Here is a 27,305-nt window from a genome sequence, read left to right on the forward strand (position 1 = left end):
GGCAGGGAAGGGAATTCCCCAGGGTGATGCAGCATGTCCAGAACTCACTCCAGCTCCCAAGGCTGGACCCTTCAACAAACCTAGTGTCCCTGCAGGATCCCACCTACACAACCAGGGACATTTGGATTCTGACACACAAGGGTCCTGCATAACTAACGGCAGAATTCAGAAGTAGTTAAAATGCCTCTTTATTAATATACAAACCTAGCAACATTTAAGCCAACCAAAATATGAAATGAAATCAAGCATGATATAAATACAGCATCCATGACAACATGGCCTCAGTGGAGAGCAGCAAACTCACCCTGACTTGTGCGCTTGGGAACCACCATCCTCTGCCATGGGGTCTGGCTATCAGAGCAGCTTTGTCGCTCGTAAACTGCTCCAAATCCAAACTCAGCAGAGGTGAGACCACTGTTCCCCTCAATGGAAGAGTACCTGGCACAGGCTTTCTCTGACCCCACATGGCAAAGGGATTGAAGAAGCTGTGCTGCTGGAGACAGCCTGCTGGCACCTGCTTGCCAGGGCCCTGCGAGGGCAGAGGGAAATGGCCATAGTGGATGGGGAGCCATGTTGCTGACATTGCTCCTTGCTCTGTCCCACCTCAGCTACATCCACTGCACAACATTCATAAGCATAAGGCACTAGAAAAGTGTTTTCACAGGTTCAAACTTCTGTTCTTAAAATTCAGGCAGCAGCACGCATCAGAAATCTTCCCAGCCCTTTTAAAATCTGGTCTCAGGAGACAAAAGCATGAAGGGGGATTTGGATGAGTATCCTGCTGCAAGCCTGACCAGGAGATGCAGGAGAACCAGTCAAGGACTTCAGAGATATTAATCTGCCTGTGGTTATAATGTCCCACTATGGGAAAAGGAGGGAATTTTAGCATGGAAAAAATCTCAGAAGTGCCATGGTGAAAGGCAACGGCACAGATTCTTCTTCGTGCACACAAAGTGGATCAGGTCCTACCTAGGATGGCTGACAACTCCCAAGTATGTGCTCTGCTTGTAGCAGGTGTCAAGGATCTGTGTGGGAAGATCAACTGTTACCAGTATTAAATCAGTAAACATTAATGTGAACACTTTCCTCATTATAACGTACTCATTATAACTTCTTCTTTTATAACGTAATACTCTCTGTTGGGATTCCTTATTCCAAGCAGGTGGAATCTCTAACAGAACATCAGCCCAGCATGCCACACTTGCAAAGCAGCTCTGGTTTGTGCTGTAATCCAGAAGCCAACCTGACATCAGTAACCCAGCCCAGCTTTGAGACAAATGGGAGATGAGAAATCTCAGAGCCATCACAGCAAACATGCCAGGCAGTAGCAGATCCCCTCCCCTCCCGCTTCTCATGACTCCTGCCTGCAAATGTCAGCTGGTACAGCAGGGAAGTGCTCAGGCAGAGAATTCTGTTTCCTTTAATGCAATGGGACACCCACAGAGTAATCTACACCAGCCCAGGCTTCTTTAGAGAAAGAAAAAAACCACTACACCACAAGGAGAAAGTGAATAAATCCATTTTGGGAGGGGGAAACAAACAGGAAAGTGTCAGCCCAGCAGCTGGACAGGCACAAGGGCTCCCAGCTCCATACAAATTCCAGGCTCATACTGCAACAGCAGCTTCCACCATCCCCCAGTGCTTGCTCAAAATTACCATCTCTGGGTGCACAGCACAAAGCTTTCCAGGAAGGAAATCAAATGGCAGGCACAGCCAGCCCGAACACCTCACCTAAAGCTTTAAGGCATTTATAAATATTCTGTCTTTTTTTCCTCTCTCAAATGCAAGGACTACTCATGCCAAGGGCTATAAGCACACTGCTACAGCCATAATACTTAAGGAAAGTTTAAAGTGCAAAGAAAATTTTCAAACGCTTTTTAGTGACAACTTGAAGTCATAAATGGACATCAACCTCTGCCCTTCCCAAGTTTTGTTCCATGACTGAATGCCTTTTTTTTTTTATATTAATCCAAACAACAAATTAAGGAAGAGTTAGTTTAAAACAGGAAAACATCCTAAAATAGGCAGAAATTATTTTGACCCAGTATTATAATAAACTCAATGAAGATTGTGAACATTTTGCTCACCATTATCAGCAGCCAAGAGTTATGTTTTAAATAAAAATTACTTCTGCCCTTGCAAGCAACTCCCCCACTCCCCTGACACAGGAACTACCTCATTTTTACAGATCTCTTCCCAAAATGTCACCATTCTGGTTCAAATGTGCTGGTAGGATGAGGATGGTGATGTCAGTGCTGTACCTTTACAGCTACAAGATTGTGCCAGGGAGACAAAAGTGTTTCAGACAATCAAGTGCACACAGTCCCCACTTCCCCCGTGTGGAACCATTTCCTTCATCCCAATGAGAGGAGCAAACGTGTGCTGGAAAAGAAGTGCTAATGCTGTCCCAACTCTGCCTAGAGCCATGGCTCTCACCTGTCCAACATCAAGGCTGCAGAGGAAGATGCTCCCTGAGCTGGGAATCGAAGATGATCATCTCTCCAAGGCTGGGCTTAAAGAGTTAAGTAATAAGCAAAGGATCAAACCTTCACTGCACCTCTCCTTCCACCTCAGCTCAGCAACTCACATCCCTTCACCAGTTTTTATTTTGCCATGCCTCACTCTCTGATGGCAAAAGGAACTAATGCACTCAGACATCTGAGGAAGGAGACTAAAGAAGTGTTAAGGATAATGGGAAAATCCTGGCACAAGGAAAGGGAGGATTAAGTGATGGGACTTACAGCAGCCACAAACCTGCCTGGAGTTCTGATGTTGGTATCAGCACCATCTAAAAGGTGAATAACTTAAGTTGATGCAGAGACAACAGAGATCTACAGCAAACCTGGCACTGATGACAAAGCATCAGGTAGAAGGAAGAGAAGAACCTTGTGCATGAGAAATTCTACAGCAGCAGAATTTGGAGGTGTTACAGTAAGAGCAACATGATCAATGACAACTCAAATGCAACAGTAGAGAAGAGGAATCCAAGCTTACACCAAGATGTGGAGATGCAGCGGAAGTGTCACACAACCTCCCTTCCTTGCCACAAAATAAGAAACTGTCCAATAAGGCCTGTCAAATCTAGATACTGGAAAAAGCAAACAGAAACTTAAGTCTGGCAAAGATGGATGTGACAATGACTGTAACACATTCTCCTGAAACAGAAAACATAATTCTAGAACTAGACTGTTAATTTTATCCTCATATCATTAAATATGAACAATATACTCCTGCTTTTCTAGCACCAGTTTTACTCAAGCCTTGCAGTACTCACTCAAGGACTAACAAAACATGAGAACTTAGGAAAGGACACAGCAAGGTTAAGACAACATAATATCTCTGTAAAAATAATTTAATGGAAGGAAGTGCTATGTCTTCCATAAGTTCCCCTGACTCCACATGACACTTGGGCAAGCCAGCCCTTCCCATGGATGCACATTTAGATGGATTCATTGGCTACCTTCCCTCCAAAGATGCCTGTATGTACAGAATCTACAGTGCTGTTCCCATTCTGGAGCAAGACTCAGAGAACTGGTAGCAACCCTGTGACTGATACACAAAGGTGCAAAGAGCAGACCTGCAGCTGCTGCTTCAGCACAGAATGAGGCCATCTCCCCTTCTACTGCCACGGAGAGGGATGCTATTTTTGTGTCTCCCAATCCAAGGTTCATAGTCTTACTGTGCAGAATGAGAACAAGCCACCTTTTTTAGCAAAAAGCATTTTAAGGTAGTTTTAATGATGAGAATCAGGATGTAGAATTATACAGCCCCTGTTATTTACCATCTTAGATGTTAAGACTATGCTACAGCAGCTTCTGAGATCTGATTTTTAATTTTCTAATTTGAAGGTGTACTAAAGGTAATAACTCTTCAACAGATTTAGTTGTTCTTTTTTAGGCACTCTACTTTAATCATCAGATAAAGGGATTAGAGTCTTACATCACTCTTTAATACCTCGAGATGAAAACACTACACTAGAAGGATCTTCCTCCGACTCAGTATCACTATTTTAAAACGTGATCCAATTGTCTTCTTGATGGGTGTTCAAGTTGGTAAAGGCAAACTATTCTTTACATTGTAAGTTTCAAAATAGCTACACCAGAAATTATATTGACTAAGCCTGAACAGCAGTTAAAGACCTCTCAGGTTCTGATATAAAACAAGAACAGAATTCATAGCAGGGAAGGTTGGAGTAGGCGTTAATGAGCTGCAAGACTGACAATTACCAAACCACCCAAGTCTCAAACAGCAAACACAGCGTTACAGAAGTGTTGCTATATCTACCATCATGGTGGAAAACTATTTCCACTCTCTATTTTTGGTATGGAAAAGTCAATAGATCTAGACATAAAATAAACCTTTCAGACATTAAATAAACCTTAGCAGACATAATGACAAAAGTAGCTCATAAAACACAATTTACTGTCAGAACTGCTGGGGAAAAGACACCCGTGTATGAAAAGTTGCCTGAGGAACTAGCAGGCACCTATAAATTAGGGAAAAGGAAAAATAATCACATGGAGGAACATAATGTGGTGCGAACAAGTGGTTGGTAAAGGACAGCATGCTGCTAGCTTTCCAGTTTGGTCTTAATTAGTTCTAACTCTGCAGAGAACTGAACAGCTTGAGCTAAAATCTCTCTTCAGCAGTTTCAATACAAATTTCAGCTCACCTTGGCCCTATACTTTGCCTTCTCCTGAAGGAGTATCATGTTGTACTCAGCCACAACAAATGATCAATAAACCCTAAGCAGAAGGGCTACTCCACATCCTAAATATCACACACAAAACTTGTTCTTTAGTTGAATGCCTGTTTCCATGGGTAAGGAAGGCGAAGCAGTGTCCCATAAAACCAACGGAGAAGGACCAAGGTCCTCCCTGGTACACATGTTCAGCATGGGAACAATGGGATTGTGGTAGCTCTCTAAGCAGAAAAGATATGCAAAAAGTAATTATAGAGTTTAAACTGCTATTAGATGCTTTATGAACCTTTCATTTAAGCAATTAATTCTAACACACCAGGCAAAATTTCAGTTCAGAGAGCAATAATAGGGGAATTTGGAAGAAATGATAAGCAGGCGGAATCTCGCCTACAGCAGCTGCAGAGAGTACTCTGGGCTGTGAGATCCCAAAAAGCTGCCCCAGTGTGGTCACTCCTTTTCAGAAACTGGAAAATTTTGCATGTCAATTTAGAACTAGGTTTGAAATCCTGGAAGAAGCCACACACTTCAGTGCAACTTGCCACAGACAAAGGAACGCATGCTCAGAGAAGTGACATCTACATTCAACCTACTATACCACATGCTTAAATCCTTAATTCCCTTACAGTTTCCTGAACTGGCAGACACAGACCCAGCTGAAGGCACAGCTTAAAACAACTAAAGCAGCAGAAAGCAAACTTAAAACAAGAACCAGGGAAGGTTTTGAGCTCATATTTACATTACTGATGCTCACCATTTAACTGGAAAATAAAGTGCCCAAAATTAGTTCTAGACCATAGAGAAAGTGTTCACCACAGCTAACGGGGCAGACATCAGTGCAATCAGTGTGTTTGAAGTCCAAAACAGACGCTGAAGCAGAAAGACCATGAGAAGTATGTGGTATCAGAGGCAGGGAAAACATTTAACAGATTTTTCAAGTAAATGAAAAGAAGTCTTGATTTTTGATTGTGCTCAAAACATGAAGAAAAAGATGATGCAAATGTGCACAAGGCAATTCAGCATTCCCCATTTCTTTACCATTTACCATCACTGATTGAACTGGCACATTTTGACACCTGAAGAAGGGGCAAATTTCCAGCTGCACCATCTGGAGCATCTGTATGAGAAGCCAGATGCAAAGAGCAATGCTGAAGAAAAGCAATTCATAATCCCACTACCATGCTCCCTTCACTCCCTTATTCAACCCCTTCAGCTGAGGTACTAATGACAGTCAAAGAAGTGCAACAGATTTGAGGAAGAAAACAGAAGACAAATTCTTCTGAGTCCAGCTGCTGAGACAGCTTCTCACCACCAGTAGAAAACCCAGTGTTTTCTTGCACTACAGGTGAGGTAAATGCTGTCTTTTCCTGTAATTTCAAAATAACCAGCTAAGATAATATCCCTTCCTGCTGCTCAAGTTCCCCAAACCAACACAAGTTCTCCATGAACCTTGCCAGATGAGTTTGACCAAGTAACATAAACAAAGTGAAAGACAATCCCCAAAGAGACTGTATATTGTGCAGCTTAAACAGAAGCAGCATGTCAACACTGCTATTTAACATTAAACACTAACAACCATCCTTGTTAGAAATCAGTACTCTTGCTAATAAAAAGAGAGAAAACAACATTCCTTTATAGAAGTGAAATGCACATGTTGATCTTTGACTATATTTATAGAAGGCCATTTAGTTTCAGTGACCCACACAAAAAATCCAATCCCACCAACAACGCACACAGCAATGCTACTTTCATCTCAATACTCTGATGTTAAATCTACTCCCTGCTAGGGAAAAAACCAAAATGGTGGACAAAGGAGGGCAGTGACAGGCTGGACAACACCAAAACCTGTCTCTAGGCTGTGCTCACACAATGCTTTGTCTCATGCCAGTGAGGTAGCTGATCATCCTATTGCTGTGTGCATCAACACACCAACCCCTCTACAACATGGTATGTGGAAAGCAGGGTGAGGACAGCCATCATCTGAACCACAGGCAGCAAACACCTGCTGTCCCATGCCTGCTGCTGGAGAGAAGAGAAGAAGGGCACAGTTTTCAGGGGTTCATCCTGACCCTTCCCATCTCTAGAAGGCCAAGGCCTTTGGTGGGGTTCACTCCTACACAGGCATCCCTGCATGTTCAGCACTGTGCTTCATCCACTGGGGCACAGGGAAGCCTGGCAAAGGTTGAAGGAGGGAGACAGACAGGGTTGGGAAGGCTTGAAAATTAAAGTTTTAAAATATACAAAATGTAACACACTGGAAAAAGTTTAAAAGTTGCAAGACAAGAAAGGAAAAGAAAAAAAATATATGAGGTGAGAAGAAAGGGCTGAAAGATGGTGGGAGAAGACTCCAGCTTGGGACAAGGGGCGGGTCTAGTCTACTCAGCCACTACTCCCTCTGGTAGCCACTCAGTTCCACCTCATCCTTGCGGCGCCGTTGTGTGAAGAGGGAGCTGAAGGGATAGAGCTTGGCTTTGGCCTGGAAGCGCTGCCCGGCAATGTCGATCTCGTACTCTCCCTGGTTGATGAAGTCAGTTGTCACCACCAGCTCTTCTCCCGTCTTCTCATCAAAGTGGTGCACGAAGCCGAGGCAGACGTGGCGCTCCAGGGTGTAGCTGTAGGCACTGCTGGTGGTCTTGCCCACGTAGCGGCCGTTGCGGAAAATGGGCTCCCCCCACCAGGGCCAGAGGTCCATATCCGTGTCATGGTCCTCAAGAATGAACATGGTAAAGCGCTTGTACACCCCGTTCTGCTTCTGTTCCCACAGTGCTTCCTGGCCAAGAAACTGTATTCCCTGTGGGGAAAAGGGAGCATCAGCTGATGTGAGGGACACGAACCTTGGCAGCTGCTGAGCTGCTGCAGACCAGGTTGCAAACAAGGGCACTTTACACTTGGAACTTGTGCCCTATCAAAATGGGCTGCCTCTGTACATAAGAAACCCAGCTCAGACAGCTTTTCTGTCATGTTTGCTGCTCCAGATGTTAAAAGACACAGAAATGTTTCTGAAGTTGGTCTTTAAAAAATCATGGCTCAATTCCAGTTCTTGCCATTTTTCTTGCTCCAGAAGTCTACCTTTCTTTACAAACCAGAGGGAAACTAAAACTAATATGAAATTTGTATCCTTAGTCACTACATTATTTTCTTGAATTGATACAAGCATTTGTTTTGGCTCACAGAAAGATGGAAGAAAGAAAACATGACAGTGATAGCAACAGCATCTGCTACCAAAAAAGCATGCTATAACTCTACACTGTTCTACAAACTCTTCTGTTTTATTAAAAATAAAGAACACCTGTTATTGGTACCTAGCCTCACATTTAACATCATTAAACATCACTTGGTGCACAGGATGACTTTTGCTTCATCGGATTAGGAAAACTGCTTGGAGAAGCAAGAATTCTGATCATCTGTAAGGTACAGAACACTTCTGCCACACTGGGCACTGCGCACATAAGCAGCACCAGGCACAGGTCACTGGGAATGCTGCCCAGGAAGGAGGAAGACAGAGCATTTTTGTATTTCTAGCAGCCTTCTGAAGTACAAGAATGTATGTTACAGCTACTGCACACAGCTCCAAAAATACACATCCACCTGCTTGGCTGGCAGCCTTTCAGTCCAGTTTTGCTCTCCCACCAACCCCAGTGCAGAAGGTGGTGTACCTTATCCAGCTTGACCTGGAACTCGCGTCCACACTCCATAGGAGTAGTAAAAGCATCCAGATCCTGGCCCCAGAATGCAAAGAACTTCTCAATGCGCAGGCTGCGGAGCGCGTAATAACCGGCATTCCGAATTCCGTACTTCTGTCCCATGTTCATCACCTCGTTGTACACGTGAAGGGCATACTGCAGTGGAAGGGTGAAACACAAAATGGCACCAGGAGAGTGCAGCAGCATCTGACACCACCAGGAATGTCACTGTCCCCTGCCACTGAAGCAGAAGAGTTCTGCCCCACTGGAATGCAATATTAAGCAGGAAAACTCCCCCGGTGCCTGTAGGAAGCTTTCCCGTGGTGCAAATCAGACATCTCATCACCTGGAGTCAACTTGGAAAATGTTTCCGATTTATGCATGCAAGCAAGTGCTTTAATTAGCTCAGGCTACAGTGCACTCTTACCTCTATGGGGATATAAAGCACGAAGCCAGGTTCTCCTGTGTGAGTGATACTCATCACACGGATGCCATTAGCATAGCCCACGCTCATCTCCTGCAGAATCAGAGGGGGTGAAATCATCCAAATCGGAGCACAGCACAGAGATCCAGAAGAAGCACAACACATCTGCACTGCCCAGCCCTCTCCCCTTTGCCACCGGCACATACTTGCAACAAATTTAAATTTTTAAATTAAAATTCAAATAGTGATGTCACATTATCCAAACTTGTTAATCATTTCTTGACACTTGGCAGTAAGCCCTAGAATTGGGTCAGGACACAGGTTGTATTCTAGATACAAGACAGAAGTTGAATAGCAACTATCTGCTCAGCCTTTCAACAGGCTGACAGGAGACAATGATGTCAGAGTCCCCGATCCCAGCTGCCCCTCTGACAGCTTCATAATTGATTATATGAAACATGTCAAGATAACAAATGGTGACAAGTCTACAAGTGAGAGGAATACTGAAAACAAATGCTTGTTCACCTATATATTTAGCAAACACAACCCAAAGACAAGTGAGCCGAGTGAGTTCTTTACCAGCCTAGCTCAGTAACTGCAGTAAACCTTCCTGTAAATCTTAATTCTTCTCTCAGTTATCCAAAACATTTTTCTTCTCCTTTCATACATGCTTTGAAAAACCTAGCAGAGTGAGGACAGAAGTCACTCACCTTGCAAAAGAGAGAGGGGAAGTGTTCTGCAGTCATTGGGGCATAGGACAACTCTGACAAGACATCCACAGCACGGGGGCCAATCAGATTGAGAGCTAGAGAGGGGAACAAAACAGCATTAGGATGAGACTGTAGAAGTCTTGCCTGGTGTCTAATGTGCTGCTCCAGTTTTTGAAATTTTATTGAACTAATAGGTGTGTTCACATTTAAGGACAGGGGAGACATTCATTAAACTCTCCTGGCCATCCACAGTAAAATAATGCCACCTTCTAGCTCATGGCTTGACAGAAAAAAAAGTCTCTGAACTGCTGTTTTCATCTGGATGTTTGGAAAGGAGACTAAATCACAATTCCAGGCACTTTAAACAATTAACTGGCATGCAGCACGAGACATCATTTGTGATTTTGAGCTGTCTGAGAAGGTCTGCTTTCAGTGGTTTCTTACCTGTGTACTTCCAGGTCACATCCTCCATCATCAGGTTGCTGTCATCGGGCAGGTGGTTCTTCAGCCAGGCCCAGCAATGAACTTGCTGGTCAGTGGGGGAAATCATGAAGAAGCTGGAACAGACAAATCAAACCAAACAATGAAAGAACAACCACAAAGTGAATCAGTTCATTCTTCATTCATCAACTGCTTGAGTCATTCAGCAGTTTCCAAGCTAACAGGAGACCAAAACAATCTGGTTTGTGAAAACCACAGCTAAAGTCTTTGGATCAATGCCATCACATCTGTCATGAAGATAAATCCCTCACTTCAAGCACTATCAGTAGTCTGGCGACAAGAAGTGACTAGATGCGGAACACAGGCAGTTCTGCAGAAACTTGACAGAGTCTCAAAGGTCACAACCAGTTTGCAGAAGGGACTTGCAGCTCTTCACCATCAGTGATTCTCTCTACTCTGACAGTCAGAGTAGAGATGGTTCACACAGCAATTTCTTGTTTTAGCAGAAGTCTTTTCACACACAATGGTGGTTATTATCAACAGTTTCCAAAAACAGAACTCCACTTGATATGGGAAAATGAGCTGCTTGTGTGTGTGTCTGATACAAACTGTGAGTTAAAGTACATAAACATCTGTAGAAATCACTAGGCAAGGAGGGAAGCTACTGGTTTCACACAGAGAAGAACAATACTTTCAAGCAATACATGAATGCAGATGGAAGTGGAAGAGAAAGAAAAGCTGTTTCTAATTGAAAGAGAAGCAACAAAATGCTTTCACACCAATACAAAGAAAACACACATAGAAAACCATCCAGAAAAATAAATCCAATGCGCAGCTGGGACATGGCCATGAAGTTCTTAAAAACGAGAAAGCTTTCTATCAGATGCCAAAGAGAGCCCAAACTGGTGAGTCTAAGGGTAAAATCCTGTGATTGTGTCCATTTGCATGAGGAGTACAAAGAGAATGATAAAAGACTGCAGAACGGAGAATTAGAGTACATGTACTGCAATGAAAATTGAAATAATCAAAAAGTATTTTCAATGTGGAATTCCAGTAAGGACATTGGTCAGTTTGCACTTTAAATGGTTACCTAAATTAACAAATCCAGTGACCACTAAAACCAATTTGTATCTCAGTTAAGAAATTAAACATCTGAAGGTCTAGCATTCTGAGGAAATCTATGTTCATCTGTAATCCCAGAAAAAGGCTTATTTTCCCCAATGTTTGTAAGTTCAGAAGCTCCCTTTCACTTAAGTTACTGAATTTGGAATACTAGTGGAGAACTGAGACTTTTTAGTTCAGGGTGGTGATGAAAGTTTAAGATCTTCATGAAGAAGTCCTTAAAGGCTCAAACACCCAAAGGGTGATGGCTAAAGATGCTGTATGCACACCCACCTGCGCTTGCTGAGCCGGGCTATGCTGCAGTCGTTCTCATACCCTCCTTTCTCATTAAGCATTCCTGTATGCACGACATGCCCAACTGGCACATCCAGGTCATTTGAGAAGAGATACTGCAGACTCTCCAGGGCCTGGTCTCCGGTGGACTACATGAATCAAAAGGAAGAGAAAGTCAGACAAGCTGCCTGAGCAAAACAAATCCACTGGGGCAGCTTAAGATCGCATCAATGTCCTGGCCTAAATTATTTCAATTTGTGACAATTGTGACACTGACGTCTCGAGCATAACAGGGTACAACAGTGGCACAGTGCCGGAGGTCAAATTCTATGTATAGACTAAGCTGCTATTTCTATAAACTGGGCCCTTGCCAGACAAAACCCAATCTGTGCTAAATACTGTGGTACAACCTGAATTTAGCCATACAGTATGACTTCCTCTATCTATCCTCAACAGGACACATCCTTTTGCAAAAGCAGGCAATAATAAACTAAAGGTCACCTTTACAGGTAGTCCCTTCCTAGGTACTTACACTTATTTCGAACTTGGTAAAAGATGACATGTCAATAACACAAACTGCTTCCTTACAGCACTTGACTTCGGAACCCACAATATCAAACCAGTCTGGTTTGTAAAAGGTTTTGCTGTGATCCAAATCCAGCAGATCTAATACAAAGAAAAATTGAAGGAAAAATTCATAAACTGGATGAGTTAAGACCTTACATAGACCAATCGGGAAGCACTAGGCAGAGGAAAATATGATCATACCATTCCCAGGTGGGACAAAATACTTGACTCTCTCAAATCCATGCTTCTCCATCCACCTGGCTCCCTGTGCATCCAGGCGGTCGTACAGTGGTGAAGTGCGCAGCTGCCTGCCAGTCTGGAAGTCCCAGCGGGGAACTTTCAGATCACACATGAGGGCTGCAATGGTCATAAACATACTTTATTAGGCAAAGTGATTATCTTTATCTAAACTTTTCTTCCAGATTATCAATACTTACTAATATCTGAACCATTAATAAAACTCCCTCGAAACAGCTCCAACCTTCCTCTTCCTGTTTTTGAAAATCCACAAATCTGCTTTGAGCCATTTATAGCTCTTCAAATCAGAGTAACAATATTTGCACAGAACACTTATATTTATAGATATTTATGGTCTCATGACAATTCTGCAAGATAACAAAACCTCTATTTTTCATGATGTCATGCTGGCTAGCATTAATTATGCAGGATTCTTCCCTAGCAGTGCACTATATCAGATATTTTGACAACACTAATGCTGGGGTAGTCAGCCCATAGCTACAGGGACCATCTAATTTGCCTTCTTAAATACTGGCAACTCAGCCTTTTGTAATCATTGAAGCTTTTCCAAATGGCTTCTGTATCTGTTCAGCTAGTATAGAATATTTTTATTTAGAAAACAAGTTACCCTAATAAACATCGAGCATCTTTCTTAGTTGTCAGTGGAGAGTAATAACTTAAGGATGCCTGAATACTACTTTATAAATGTTAAGATTATACCTAGGTAAGAAACTGCTTAAAATTGAAGATAAGCCAAATATTTCTTATTGAATACTTTCATCATTTCTGCCTCATAGATAATAATTTAATGAATTTATCAGCAATATCTCAAATTGGTACTCCTGAAAGAGAGGGTATAGGGAAGACTAGATTAGAATGGGAACATAACACTTCAAAAATGGGATACATTGTTCACTCTGTAAAATCTAGAGGTACTCTGTAGCTATCAGAACTGAGGTTTGTACTGGAAAGCAACTGCAGAATAATGCCCAGAGTATAAAGTGATTTTTTTTTGGGAAGGTCAGAGCAGCATAAGGTTTTTATTCCCCAGATACAGCAGGGCTAAGAGGTTTACCCAGCTCCTCTGCTTTCACCCAAACATATGTTTTTAGTTTAGACTTGGTATTCAAGTAATTGTTCCTGTTATGCAACTTGTGGAGCACTTCGTACTTCTATTTCAAACTTGAAAAGAAGCCATCCTCAATATTCAGACAATGTGACAGATATTCAAACAACAGGAGGAAACAAAGCATGGCTTTAGACAAGAAAAATGGCATCTCTAATCTATTCTGCAAGGTATTTATCGCAAACTCTGACAGGAGAAAGCACTATGTCTACAAAGACTTCCCGAATTATGCAAGATAACTGGGTCATCCAGCTGTAAGTTGGAAGTGAAGGTATTTCCACACTGTAATGATGTGCAAAGAATAACAATCTTTGAGACAGTGTAGCATTCCCAGTTAAGACCTTGGCATTGCTTTTTCAGGCTGGAGTCCTACAGAGATACATACAAATTTCCCTATTAACAGGCAAAGCACAGAAATAGCAGAGAGCAAGGTACCAACAGCATTTTTTAAGAAAAGTTAATAAGAATGCTGGCATACAAAAAAGCCCTCATCCTCTCCATTCTTCTGGGAAGTGGCTGTGTTGCCATGAAGGAGGTCAGGAAGAAGGAAAATGTTTCTCAGAGTGATGGCAGAGAAGAGACAGTGTAGCAAAGGGGAAAATCTTCAACAGCCTGACCAGAGCTGAACGCAGAGACCTCACTTACGCATGACTTCCATCACACGGTGACGGAGGAAAGTGCGACTGCTCTGAAGGGTTCCAAAACGTTTCAGATCCAAGGGCCAGACATTTTCTGATGGATACCCATTTACTATCCACTCTGCCAGGTACCTGATGGAAGAAATAAAGACAGACTGAGATATCGGCCAACATTTTAAGGGATAGAATGTAGCTTTGAAGTCAGAAGGAAAGCAGTTTGGACATGAGAATTTCTTACAACAGGGAGAGAAAAGACATGTAACATGGTATTCTAAACACTAGCAGAATCTGTAAAAGTCTCCCTTTATAAAATGCATCCACCAAATTTCCAGATCACTAATTGCCCATTAGGATGAAGCATACAGGGCAGCAGGAAGTTCAGGACATGTGCTAAATGAAGCCAGAGCCTGGACAGGTAACATGGCTGACACTGTGTCAAATCCTTGGGTTCTGATACAAAAGGAGGTGTAAATACATTTCAGTTGGAGTTTGATGCTTCTGCTTTCATTTCTCATTGCCTGGTGTAGGCTCTGTCACAAATCACCAGTGACAGAATTCATTTAGCACAAGGTGCCAGCCAAGTTATGTTTAGCTACACTTCCAGCAGTGAAGGAAGAAGGCATTCTCCAGAGCTAATGGACACAGGCAACTCAGAATTTAGCACAGCTGAAGGTTCTGTTCACAGCCAGTAGACAACAAAACAAAGGGGGTTGAAACTGATCATGAAAACTTACATTAGCAAGCAAAGCTGTTTATTTGGGGGCTGTAGCAACGAATGGACAAATAGTGCTTTTACTTTCAGAAATTATTTTGATTCTTAAGAGAACCTTACTGCAAAGATTCTCTGTATTTCATGTGACAACAAAAAAATAATCATAAGTTGTTTCTCTGGTGAGTTAAATTATTAGACAATGGACATAAACTAGTGAAGACAAATGCAGATACTAACACCAGCATGAAAAATGAGCAGTTTAAGAAGGCTGTGTTGCAGAAGGAACGCTCAGTCACTGAAACTAAATGGCAATAGGAGGGAAAAATGATCATTCAGCAACTGTGCTGCTGAGATCACACTTAAATGCCTTAAATTATTACACCCCTATCTTACTGTAGGGGACAGTCTTAAACTACTATCAGCACTGGCGCTACATATACGGTGTTTCATCAGCAACAGATTCACTCTGCTTTCAGAGGAATTAACTGCTGTGTCAACTTGAATGATCTAAAGACTTTAAAGGGGATCATGAAGCACAGGAGATGAGGGAATATACGCTTTGCTAAGCTTTTATCTCTTCACGGTAGTTTAAAAAAAACACATACCAGTTATAGAAGCATAGAATCACAAAATATCCTGAATTGGAATGGACACAAAAGGATCACTGAGTCCAGGCCCTTGACAGGACAACCCCAAGAATCACACCAGGTGCCTGAGAGCATTGTCCAAACGCTTCTTTAACTCTGATTGGCTTGATGCTGTGATCACTTCCCTGGGGAGCCTGTTCCAGTACCCAACCACTCGCTGGGTGAAGAAGCCTTTCCTAACACTCCTCTGACATAGCTTTAACAAAGCTTACTTGATCTCCAGCTGCTCACTGAGATGTGATGCCAGAGGAGAGGTGTGCAGTACAGGAAGAGAATCCAACAAAGTTTTGAAATACACACTGAAGAACATAATCAGAAAACAGCAACTGCTCCTCTCCTTCCTCAAGTCAGAAATGAAAGAGGAGTTCAGGAGTTGTCAGGGGAGGTGACCAGAGGAGGTGACAAATACCAACCAGAACATTCTACACAGAAGGAACATCTGAGCGATCTCTTGGCTAAAGCCTTACTTACACACAACAGTGAGAGACCACTTACTTGCCTGCTCCCCCACCATACGAGACGCCAGCTGAGTTCATGCCAGCCAGAACGAAGTAGCCCCGTGCGGTGGGCGACTCTCCCATGATGCATCGCATGTCTGGGGTGAAGGATTCTGGGCAATTCACCAACTGCATGATCTGCAGAGCCTCCAAACCTGGCATCCTGCGCAGGAGGGCACTCAGAAGTGGCCCTAGGACCCAAGAAAATAAAGAGACAAAAAGTTATAGCCTTCAGCCTCAACACATTTCAGCTGCTTCAGGTGGAAACTGCTTCCGTGTTTTGATACAGTCACAGCAGAAATGGTTTACTTGCTGGAATCACACTACTCAAAATGGATCACACAGCATAAAAACACCCATATTGATCCAGACCAAGAGCCCAGTATTGCTTTCAACAGTGCAAGAGCACTGTTCAGTTTTGTTAGGGAAAACAACAGGAACAGACATCAAATAAATACACACTGAGGAATACAAACAGGCAAATGTGTATGACTCTTGTCCCATGCACTCTGCAAGCCTCCACCTACCACCAGCTCAGAGGATTTCATAAAAATTTGGCAAATTTTCTCTATTTAGAAACCCCTAAATTGGTCTTTTAAGTACTAGAGCAGTCCTTCCCAGACTCATGAAAAAATCTAACAGACACAGACAAGGAGTCCCATATGTTAAAATTTGTTGTATGAGGAATCACTGCCTTCTGCTTTAAAGCTCACACTCAATTTCTTTTTATGTCTCCCAGCATTAGACAAGATAATGGTCAGGAGTTCCCCTTCTAGCCCATCTCATTCCAGATTCTATAGACCTCTGTTTATTTCCCTTCTGTCATCTCCTTTCCCCAAGCCTCCTGAGTCACTCCATTCTTAGAAACTATTCCAAGCTTTGATCAGTCTCTTGCTGCTCTTCCACCAGGCCTTCTCCAGTCTTATGATACCTTCTGGAAACAGGGAGCCTAGAACAAGAACTAGCATCTGGCAAACCAAGGATTTAGTGTTGCATCATGAACTGTGTTTTCTGCTCCTTTCCCAGTAATTCCTAACTTGTCTTTTGCTTTGACTGCTGCTGTGCTGACGTCTTCACAGAACTAACAGAACTAATACAACCCCAAAGTCTGTTCAAAGCCCATCATGTCACATCATGAAAACAAGCCCATCCCCACACACCCCCATCCATTTGCGTCACTTCACATTCATCCTCACTGAATTTTCTCACTGCTTCATTGCCCAGTCATGCTGGAAAAGTCCTTCAGCAACTCTTCACAGTTTGACATTTGAGAGCATTAATAAATGGGTAAGATATCTACTTGGCTTTTCTTGCCCAAGCCACCTCTGCTTAGCATTCCAGATAAAAGCCCTCAAGATTCAGCCCTAAGAACACTCCTGAGCTTTATGCACAAGAAGGAAAATAATCGGATTTCACATTACCTAAGAAGTTACAAACAGAAAGAGTCTTTCTGACCTGTTCTTTCTCTTCCCTCTCTCAAGCACTAGAATTCCAGAGTGAGAGCCTGGTGTTATAGGCTATTTTTTTATTGATAAAAAGAGATCAGTGCTAGATTTGTTCTCATACCCAGACCAATTTAAGCAACTCCACAGACTATTTTAAAATCAAAAGGTGTTCCAACGACAAAGATCAAAGCAGTAATACAAGAGCTCAAACCGCAGGAACTGTAGCCCTAGAAAAGGATCAAATACTGCCTGAGTAAGCTCTGACTCTGCTCAACTGTTCAGTGCATTTGAACGGATAAAAGGGCAATGCTGGAACATAGCATGCAGCTGCTTCAGAAGCTTAAGCAATTTGGGGGTGCCAGCAAGCAGTGCCTTTTCATTTTATCCAAATGAAAACCAAAAATGAAGTGGGTGCAGAGCTTGAGCAACTCATTACTGAAGCCACTATCTTAAAGCAAGTCTGTAGGCATATAGGGATCTAAAAACCTTTAGCATATGCCAGCACAAAACAGCACCCCATCCTGGCTCCATTCCCTGGAGTTTAAACTTTTAGATTATCAGTATGGTGTCTCTCAGAAATCAAAGTAAAATTATTCAATTTAACCTGAAGCACAGCTGGAAAAACATACTATGACTGCAGAAAGAAATCAGTGAAATTCCGTACTTGCCTAGAGTCACAGAGGCATGTGCATTTACAAGGGATGCAGAGAGCTCTGACACAAGGAAAAGCTGGATTCCTGAATATATGGCAAATTGGAAGATAAGAGGGCACACACCAAATGACCAGGTATCAAAGAGGCAGGAGTGGTTGGGGAAGAAAGGTACTCACAGACCATGCTATGCTCTTTTCTACAGAACCTCCATGTAAAAACACAAGTGGAATATAAAAACAGAATCAAATAAAATGGGAAGAGAAAGATGGAACAGCTGGAATATAATGAACCACCATGGCCAATGGTGGGACAAAGTCTGGGAAGCCACAATACCAACTTCTGTCCACAAAGCAACTGTCACTGATAGAAATGCACTTGTCAGTCCCTGCTGAAGAGAGCTGCAGAAACAAAATACCACAGCTATGTGGCAGGTCAACAGTGTTGATCTACTGCGTCACAAGAGGAGCAGCATGTGGCACTGACAGTCAAAAACCAACTGAAATGGAAGAGCAGTGCTGGGAAGCTGATGCAGCACCTTACTGCTCTAGAGGAAGTTAATACATGGTGAAGATTAGTGGATGTTTTTAAACATTACACGGGCATCACAGAATCCTGGAATGGTTTAGGTTGGAAGGGACTTTAAAGCTCATTTCATTCCAAACCCCCCCTGCCATGGGCAGGGACATCTTCCGCTGGACCAGGTTGCTCCAAGTCCCATCCAACCTTACCTTGAACACTGAGCAACTTGTGCCAGTACCTCATCACTTTCACACGGAAGAATTTCTTCCTAATATCTAGTTCTGTCCTCTGTCATTTGGAAACCACTCCCCCTTGTTCTGGCACTCCTTGTCAAAAGTCCCTCTCGAGCTCTCCTATAGGTTCCCTTCAGGTGCTGCAGCCTTGATAAAGGATTTTTCAGCAAATTACTGACAAATTAAGAGATGAGTGAATTTGAGAGAATGTTCTTCTTTCCCATAGATCAATGACAGCTGTCTCTGCTGTGAACTCTGCCTTCTGCTGAAGCCACGTGTTTCACCGTGGGAACCTTCTTCCCCAACATACCAAAATGATCCCAATCTTCTTGAAGGTTCTGGATCTCCAGCTGGTTTCGTCCCTCTGTGAAGAGCGGTTTGGGGTTTTTCTCAAAGCCTCCTGAGAGGATGCCACCCTGCCAGTTGCGTATGTAGATCCTGCCATCGGGGTCAACAATAGCTGCAGAGAGAAGAAAAGAGGTAGGAAGGGAATTGAGAGAAAGGATATCTGTCTCAGGCTGTTGTCCCACAAACACCAACAATGCGGGGCTAGTGACATGCCAGGCCAAGCCAGCAGTCTCCCAACATGAGAAGGGACAGTCTCAGGTCCCCCACCCCATGCTGTCACACCATTCTGGTTCTCATGTGACACCCTGGTGAGCCAGTTTAGATTAAACCATTAGCTCCCACCACAGCCACACTTGTTAACTTTTAGACAGTACAGTAAACTGAACTAAACCTGAAGAGCCCCAAGCCAACAGGACAGTGTTCCCAGGAGCGAGAAGACACAAGAGGGATTCAGAATCCTTGTGGCACTTATAAGCTATTATGCTGGCTTCAGTTCCACTGAAACTGCACCCAAGACCAGACCTTCCACTAAGACACGTCCTGCCTTGCCCCTCTTTCTCTGCCTATTCTAAGAACAGTTAATTTGTAACAGATCCAGCTTACTGCAGGCCACCAGCAAAAGGAAGGTGGACAACACTGGGATGAGGACAAGCAGTCAGGACTGGATTGCTCCTTCCACTGGTAGTGCGTCAACTTGAAGTATTTATGTTACTCCACCTGACATGTTCCATAGCAATTTTTGCCATGTACAGAAAAGCTGAGAATACATATATGTGAATATATACATATATATACACACACACACACACAGGGGCTCTAATTAGTCAAATGAAAGTTAAGCACTTGGACTCTGTCCAGAGATCTCAATTCCCTGGACAGTGTATACATTACTCACTCGAAGAGAAAATCTTGCTAACAACTGAGAGTAATTAAGTAAAGCTTTCTACTTCTCAACCACGGTTTTCAAACTCAAAGGCTTTTTTTTTTTTTTTACAGAGATCCAAAAGCCAGAATATGGGGGAGGAGCAATTACCTCAAGTGTTTGGTTGCCCCTACAGCTCATAGACATGTAAATGCCATTGTAAAGCCTTAGCTTCAGTTGGAAGAAAGGAATAGATGGGCCATTTGGGGCCAGCAGCCTGCAAGGAAAACAGTGCCAAGGCTAGCACACTCCAGCCCAGAAATACAACAATCCAAGACTCAGACATAACTACTACTCAAGCTAGAGTCAAGGTCATTCTCCTGCTAAGCTGATGAACTCTCAAGATAATTTTCTGCTTTCCCAAGAGTAAAGAAAGATATTCTTTCTACCACTGAAAAAGGATATTCAAAGCAAATCAGAGAGAAGGACTTCACAATCCCAAATGAGCTGAGAACCGATAACCTGAGGTTGGCCTTTTTGTCACAAAATATAGGTCACCTTGGAAAGGCAGGTATAATTCACCAAGAAAAGTGAGAAGAGCTGAAGAATCCTTACTCGGTAAGCTGCTTGACAGAGGCTCCTTAAAAGGATGTGTCAGGAGGTAGAAGTGTTCACAGGCATGGAGTGGAATATGGACTGGTTCCTCCCCAGAGTGGCCCAACTCATAGGCCCACTGAAATCAAAAAAAGTGCATGTCAGAATGGAAAAGAAAAAAAACAGCTCCAGGAAAAGAGCAGAACATAAGCACAGATCACCTCTCTGATTCTGCTTTCATAAAAGACCAAGATTTGGTTCAGACCCCCAGACATTAAACAGACATGATTTTTTTCTCTTTTCTTAGAATTTGAATTGTTTTGGATAATGATTGTTTTTCTGTTCCCTAACACAAGAACTAGAAAAGTGGGGCACCAATTCAAAACTAAGAAGTACCAGTTTACAAAACAAAAGCAAAATAAGATCTGTAGACCAAAATCAGTACTAGGTTCAGCATCTAGAAGCAGAATAGTCAGCATTTAGGTGCCTGTACTAAGACCCTTTACTAACAAGGAGGACAGCTGCTAGCTGAGAAACTGCAATTGTCAGATATATTTTCTAGCAGAGAAGACATGGCACTAAGGAGTAAAAGGAAACAAATTTCTGGGGAGGGAAGTGAGAGAGAAGGGGCTGTCTCCCTAACAGCCAGCGCAAAGTTCTTCCTGTCAGAAGGGTGAACCTCCCAACAGAGACACCATGGACAGAGCTGTACCAACAAGCTGCAGGTACTGCTCAGCAGGTGAACAGCCAGCCTTTGGTGCACATCAAATGGCAAGCACTGCTTCTCCTCCTTCACACTTCCACTGTGATAAGCTGATGAATAACATGACTTGATCTACTGCAGTAAGCAAGCCATAGCACAAACCATTTAAAAACCCAAAAGGAAAACAAAAAATGAACCAGAGGGAAGTGCACATATTCTTAAGCAACAAACAAGAAAAAAAAATTCAAATAATTCAACCTGGCCAGCACAGTTGACAAAGTACTCGCATTGAATCCGCCCTCTGTCAGTCTCGACTCCAGTCACTTGACCCTTCTGGATTGTGATATGACTGACACTCGTCCGCTCGTGGATCTGGACACCTGGAGAGGACATCAGAAAGTCAATATGCCATGAGTCCTCTTTCTAATGTGTCAAACTGTTAGCTTTAAACCCTTATGCTCAGCCAAAACGCTTATTTTCTCTTGGAGACAAAATTTCTATTCTTGACCCAGGAATTCTTAAGCAAAACCCTATTATTTGTAAAACATCACACGTGCAATTTGTACAGGCTTAGACAGTGAAGAGCTACAGGTTTTGTTCTTATGTGACAATCTGGGCTCAGCTATGGACTTCTTCCCATTACCATTCCTTTATGCAACAAATCTGTAGTTTCAGATGGCATAACTGGTTCTCTTACGGGAAATAAGTAATTTTGTGGAAAAAAAATCAGTAAGCAGTACACAAAACCAAGCTGGGCTAAAATAAACTAAGAGAGGTATCTTCCTAAGCAGCTTCTTTCAATCTGATGGACTTTCATCCTTAATGACCTTTATTTCCTCTTATCATATTTAACCTTTCCCCCTACTTTTAAACCACTCCAAATCTGCCAAAGTGCTGGGCAAACAGCATTTATTAGTACACTTCCAAACCCATTTCCAAAGCATATGTGCTCAATTAAATATTCCACAAGACTCAGCCATCCCTTTTCATTTGTAGGTAATTAACTATTTTGATGTGTAATTATGAGTCAATTCTAGGAAGGAAAGAGTGTATGCTTTTTCAGAGAAATATGTAACCACTAAGGACAACAAACAGGTTCATTAACTATCCCAGGAAACCTGTAAAGATTCAGCATGTAAAAAATTCAGCCTGTTTTTTCAGAAATAAACAGGTTTAAAGAACTAAACTTCACAGAAATAACAGAATTTCAGTCTTCAGTGCTCAGAATATCAAAAGAGATGCAGAACATAGCTATCATGCAGAAGAGCACTCTATAGATAAAAAAAGCTCCTACCATTCCGTGAGGCAGCGGTTGCCAGAGCCAGACTCACGTTGGCAGATGACACAAGTGCATCTTCTGGCACATACATGGCTCCCACAAGGTCATGGATGTTGATCAGCGGGTGGAGCTGTAACACTTTCTTTGGGCTGATAATTTCACATGGTATTCCCATTACACTGCCACAGAACATAAGAAACACCACGTCATTTGTCTTGCAGGAGAGCTGGTGCACACTGAAGCCGAGTTGTATTTCCTGCTCATACGTACTTCAGCGATGAAGCAATGCGCTTCAGAGAGATCAGTCGGTCCTGAGTCTGAGCCAGTGAAATAGAGCCTGTCTTCATGTACCCTATGACAATGACCAAAGTCAAGTCAGATTTGGACAGGATCTTGAGTTCCTTTCCATCTCAGACTCACTGCTTTAATATAATTGCAGACTTGTTGCTTCCACTATTCAGGAGCCTGGAAATCCCACATCCTCAAACAACTTTAAACACTTTTGAGCTAGTAACTAAAAAGTGCATGAGAGAACCTCTCAAAAAAGCAATTTAATTTTTAACTGTGTTCTCTTTCTAATTCATATGCTCCTGTTTATAAAAAAAAAAACCTGAATTTCACACATGATAGCTATTAAAAGAGAGAGAAGTTACTGGCCAAAAAAGTGATCTAATGACTACTCAGAAGAATAAAACTTCAACAACTAAAAGCATATATTATGCCACTCCAACACCTGCACTAAATTAGTATTCATCTTAATTGCAGGCATAGTTATTAACCTCTATTGAGTCTGACATACATCACAAGCTCTTGTCAAGAAGAAAACTTTCAGTGACCAAGTTCTTCCTACCAGGTACATGCCCAAACATTTTGGAAGGAGAGGGAGAACTTCAACATAAACTTTTTTTGTTATTTCCAGGGCTAGAGTGCAGTAAGACACAGTCTGACACAGCTTTGTCTATGCTTCAATGCTCCTGTTAACCACCTATTATTTTTGAGGTGTGAATCAGTGCACAGAACAGGCAAACTTGCTCCAGTCACTGCAATATATTTTCCATGTTCTTGTGACAATTCCTGTGTCTGGCAAGTTACAGACAACATGCAAACTGTCACAATTTGCAGGTAGTCTGCCTTCAGTTTGCCCATCCAATATTCTTCTCCCCCCTCTGATTACACTAGTCACATCCCTTTGCATCTGACTAGGTCCATATGTATTGTTTTTAAACAGGACTTTCAAGCCTTAAGACACTGTAAAAGCACAGTCATATTTCAGTGTCCGTACTTCAACTCAGTTTCCCAGAGATGACTCCATGATGACACTTTCAGTACCTGTTTGCACTCCTGTCTCCTGCTCCAGCTGCTCATAGAGCTTGTTTGAATAGTGTGCCATCTTCAGCTCTATAGACACGGGCCTGGCTGTGCTCACAATGCCAGCACAGAAGCGAGTGGTGCCAGCAGCCAACCTGCAGGAGAAGGTACAGTGAAGGGCCTCATACAGCTGCCAGGTACACACTCCACACTGGGCTGCTCCAGCAGCTCCACTGTCAGCACAAACCACACAGCAACTTCTCCCCAAACACATCAGAGCAACACTTGAAGTTGGACGATGCAGGGATGACACAACCTCTAGAATGTTTTTCCTTTTGCTCACTTTCAAAAACACAATGCATTCCAAGACAATTTCTCTTCAACAAGTCCTAAACACTGACATTTTTCAAATAAAACACTTTTTGTAAAAAAAAAAATGAATCTTACACTTAAGATGAGATGTCTGATTCTTCTCCAAAGCAGATTTCCCCTCAAATCAAAACTATCCTGGTTTTGAGTCTTGCATCTTGGACAATTACAGTATGAGCAAGTCCCTCTCACTTGCCATAGATAAGCACATGTTTCTTGTCCCTTCTACCATTGAGCTATTTGGTGAAGGGTTGCTCTAGAGACAGAAACCTACACAATTCCATGCAGCATGGACAGGGGAAGATAAGGCAATTAGATGTAAGCATCTCCCTTGCAGCCTGCTTCCACAATAATTTGCTTTGCTGCTGCTAAAGCCATCCTGCATTTTTCCATTTGACACAACTGCTTTCAGCCTAGCATGTCTTTATTCTCTCAGGAATTCAACATAAGATTCAGTTGGGTAAGGAATATTTACTATTCCTACACCCCTACTCAATGACAACCAAAAGAGCCAAAGCACAGTCTTGCCATGCTGTGCTCCTCATAAGACATTTCTGCTACTGCATGCATGATTCATGCATTCATGCTTGAGCATGCACAGACTGCACAGCATCCTAATTCACTGCAGATCCTTAATGGGCTGTTTGTACCCTACTGCAAGCTAGCAAAATTGGCGTTCCCTTCCAAACGCAGCCCAGCACCCCACTTTGCTCAGAAGGACCCCACTTGCAAGGTCTCAGATGAGAATACCCAATTTATTTTCTTTGCAGCTAGAAAGAACCTGCTGCTTCCCAGCCACACAAACTCCAGGAACCACAACTTATTACACCTGAAGGCAGTATCAGGTGGGAAGCTCTAAAGTAGATTATAAATATACAGTCCAGCACTTATTTAGGGCATTAGAAGCTGCTACAATAAATACCTTTTCAAACCCTAAAGTCTCAGTGGTCTTATGCCCAGGATCCCCAAACTGCTTAACAAAAGCATCACGAATGCCCCTCAGAAATGGATGTCTAAAAGAACAGGGGAAATGCTGGGATGCACAGCTTTCAACAGCAACTGTGTGCTCTGCTACAGAGAGCTGACCCAACTCACTGAGGGCATTTCTGCTCAGCAAAACCGTAACAGCCTTGGCTATTCTACAGAAAGGCACTAAATCCTCCAACAAACTGGATAATCTGAGCATTTAACCAGCTTACAGGGTGATGTTTTAGTGATGCCTGCTTATAACCTCTTGCAATCTCTAAAGCTTTGCTGGCTGTGTAATGCTTTAGACACACATGGCATCCTGCTCTGAGAGGTCAACAGGGGCTGTAGGAGTAATGTGGATTTTTAGTACTCTTAAAATGGTCCATCATCTTTGCTAGCTGCATTGTTTTACATGATCACCTGTGATTACAGCAGAGCAGCTAGGTATCTCCCAAAGGAACTGTGTGGTGCATGGAAAACCCACACCAAAGTAGAGTTCTCCTGATGGGAACTGCAGTGCATGCAGGACACACACTGGAGCCCAGTACTGAACACACCCCACTGTGTCACCCCCGTGTTTCTCAGGGCGCTGTGGGGAGGTAGAAAACCCTGGAGTGCAGGAGTGAAGTTGAGGGAAAAAAACATGTTATTTTAATGTTTGTTTTTTGTTTCTCACTACCTGAATCTATTTCACCTATCATGGAATAAAGTTATTATTTTAAATTAACTGTCCTTAGGATAAGTCAGTTTTACCCATGACAGTACAATCTCCAAATCTTTATCCTGATCCACAAGTTTCTTCAGCTTACCTTCTCTCTATCTTGCAGAGGGAAATGGCATGTCTGCGTGGGAGTCTGACCCTGAGCCATGGCTACCCCACCACAATCACACAAGGGATACTCTTCACCTTCCAGAGAAGCCCTGTGCTTGGGAAGGGGCTAAGCGTTATTAATGTTCAGTATAACCTTATTTCCCTCAGGGAAAAGATTATTTCCAGGTTTTCACTTTAGTTCAGGTAAAGAGAGAGAAATAACACATTACAGCAGATATTGTTCTACACAGAAGTTTTGTTTTGTCGGGTTTTTAACCAGAAATCCTTACCTGCCTTGCTCAAGTAAGACTATATCCTTCCAACCCATCTTGGAAAGGTGATAGGCCACAGAGGTGCCCATGATTCCACCACCACAGATGACAACCTGTGCCTGTGCTGGCAGGGAAAGTGGATGAGGTTCTGCTGTAGTTGAGGTACTTCGCTGGGAGCTGGTCATTCTCCTCCACTTCGGGTGAGCTGCCCGCCACTGGATATCAGACAGCAATCGGAGAAACATTCTGGCAGCTTTTTGTCACTTTTCCTAAAGCACCACCTAGATGTGTTCAGGCGTTACCTCAGTACCACTCCTTCTAGGAAGGAAAAGATGAGACTCACATTACCACTTATCTTATTACACATAAGGTTGGCAGCAAGAAACATCACGTGGTGTGCCCGGTCTAACTGGACATGAGAAAGCGCATGAGCAAACAAACAGGAGGGCAGTTACTCCTGAAACAACAACCTTGCCGTTAAGATTTAAACTCAGATCATGAAATAGGAACAGAGGATTACATATTTGGTGACACAGTGCAACTTGACAATGAGCAAAGAACCAGAGAGATGTGGAAAAGCTCTCACACTAGTGACAAGGAGAGCTGAAGCAGCCATCAGGCAAGGATCATGCTCTGGAATGTTTTCTAAAGCCAGAAGTTAATAGGGCACAAATAAGCTTGATTATTAACGCTGTCAGGCCTTTACCTGAAGAAGGAAACGAAGTCTGTGGTCAGAGTAACTGGCACAGGGCACTGGAGAGGTCCCTCCGGGAACAGCTTTACCATAAGCTTTAGCCCGGGGCCTGGCTGCGGCAGCTCCACCAGCAGCAGCACCGGAGGTTCCCGCAGCCTCCGGTCCGTGGCGGGAGCCTGAGGGACGGGGGTGTCAGGGCGCGGGGTGTCAGGGAGCCCCGGTGCGAGGGGCCTCCGCCTTGGCCTGCTCGCCCCCGCCGGCGCCCCCGACCCCGCGCTGCGGGGCGGCCGGGAGTGGAATGAGGGCCCGGAGCGGTGCCGGCGGCGGGCACGTCGGGGTCGCGGAGCGAGGCCGGGGTCGGCGGGGCCGCGCCGGCTCACCTGGAGCAGGGGGAGGCCGGGCTGACCTTCCGCGCTTTACGGCCGCGGCCGCCGCGCGACAGCCACCCCTGAGCGTGCGTCACCGTCCCC

At 43.3% G+C, this 27,305-nt stretch overlaps 1 protein-coding gene across 2 annotated transcripts; it reads right to left on the reverse strand.

Annotated features, from left to right (window-relative positions):
• Nucleotides 1-172: 172 nt before the first annotated feature.
• On the reverse strand, nucleotides 173-27,112 carry PDPR (pyruvate dehydrogenase phosphatase regulatory subunit). Of its 2 annotated transcripts, none has more exons than XM_005526301.3 (18): nucleotides 26,848-27,112; nucleotides 26,160-26,456; nucleotides 23,742-23,875; nucleotides 22,683-22,764; nucleotides 22,428-22,591; nucleotides 21,392-21,513; nucleotides 20,452-20,569; nucleotides 18,937-19,086; nucleotides 15,775-15,967; nucleotides 13,928-14,052; nucleotides 12,121-12,276; nucleotides 11,885-12,018; nucleotides 11,353-11,501; nucleotides 9,961-10,073; nucleotides 9,517-9,611; nucleotides 8,810-8,899; nucleotides 8,356-8,538; nucleotides 173-7,490 (listed from the first exon to the last, which is right to left on the reverse strand). In XM_005526301.3, exons 2-18 carry the CDS (start codon nucleotides 26,384-26,386, stop codon nucleotides 7,086-7,088), a joined length of 2,640 nt encoding a protein of 879 aa, XP_005526358.1. In that variant the 5' UTR covers nucleotides 26,387-26,456; nucleotides 26,848-27,112; the 3' UTR covers nucleotides 173-7,085. The 2 variants fall into 2 exon arrangements, with proteins under 2 accessions (XP_005526358.1, XP_014110935.1); XM_014255460.2 differs by having other exon boundaries at nucleotides 26,160-26,459.
• Between the last annotated feature and the right edge of the window lie 193 nt (nucleotides 27,113-27,305).

This window comes from Pseudopodoces humilis, chromosome 14 (genome assembly GCF_049639895.1).
Source record: "Pseudopodoces humilis isolate 2021_Gansu_Grassland_sample_001 chromosome 14, ASM4963989v1, whole genome shotgun sequence".
In the NCBI taxonomy this organism is placed as follows: domain Eukaryota; kingdom Metazoa; phylum Chordata; class Aves; order Passeriformes; family Paridae; genus Pseudopodoces; species Pseudopodoces humilis.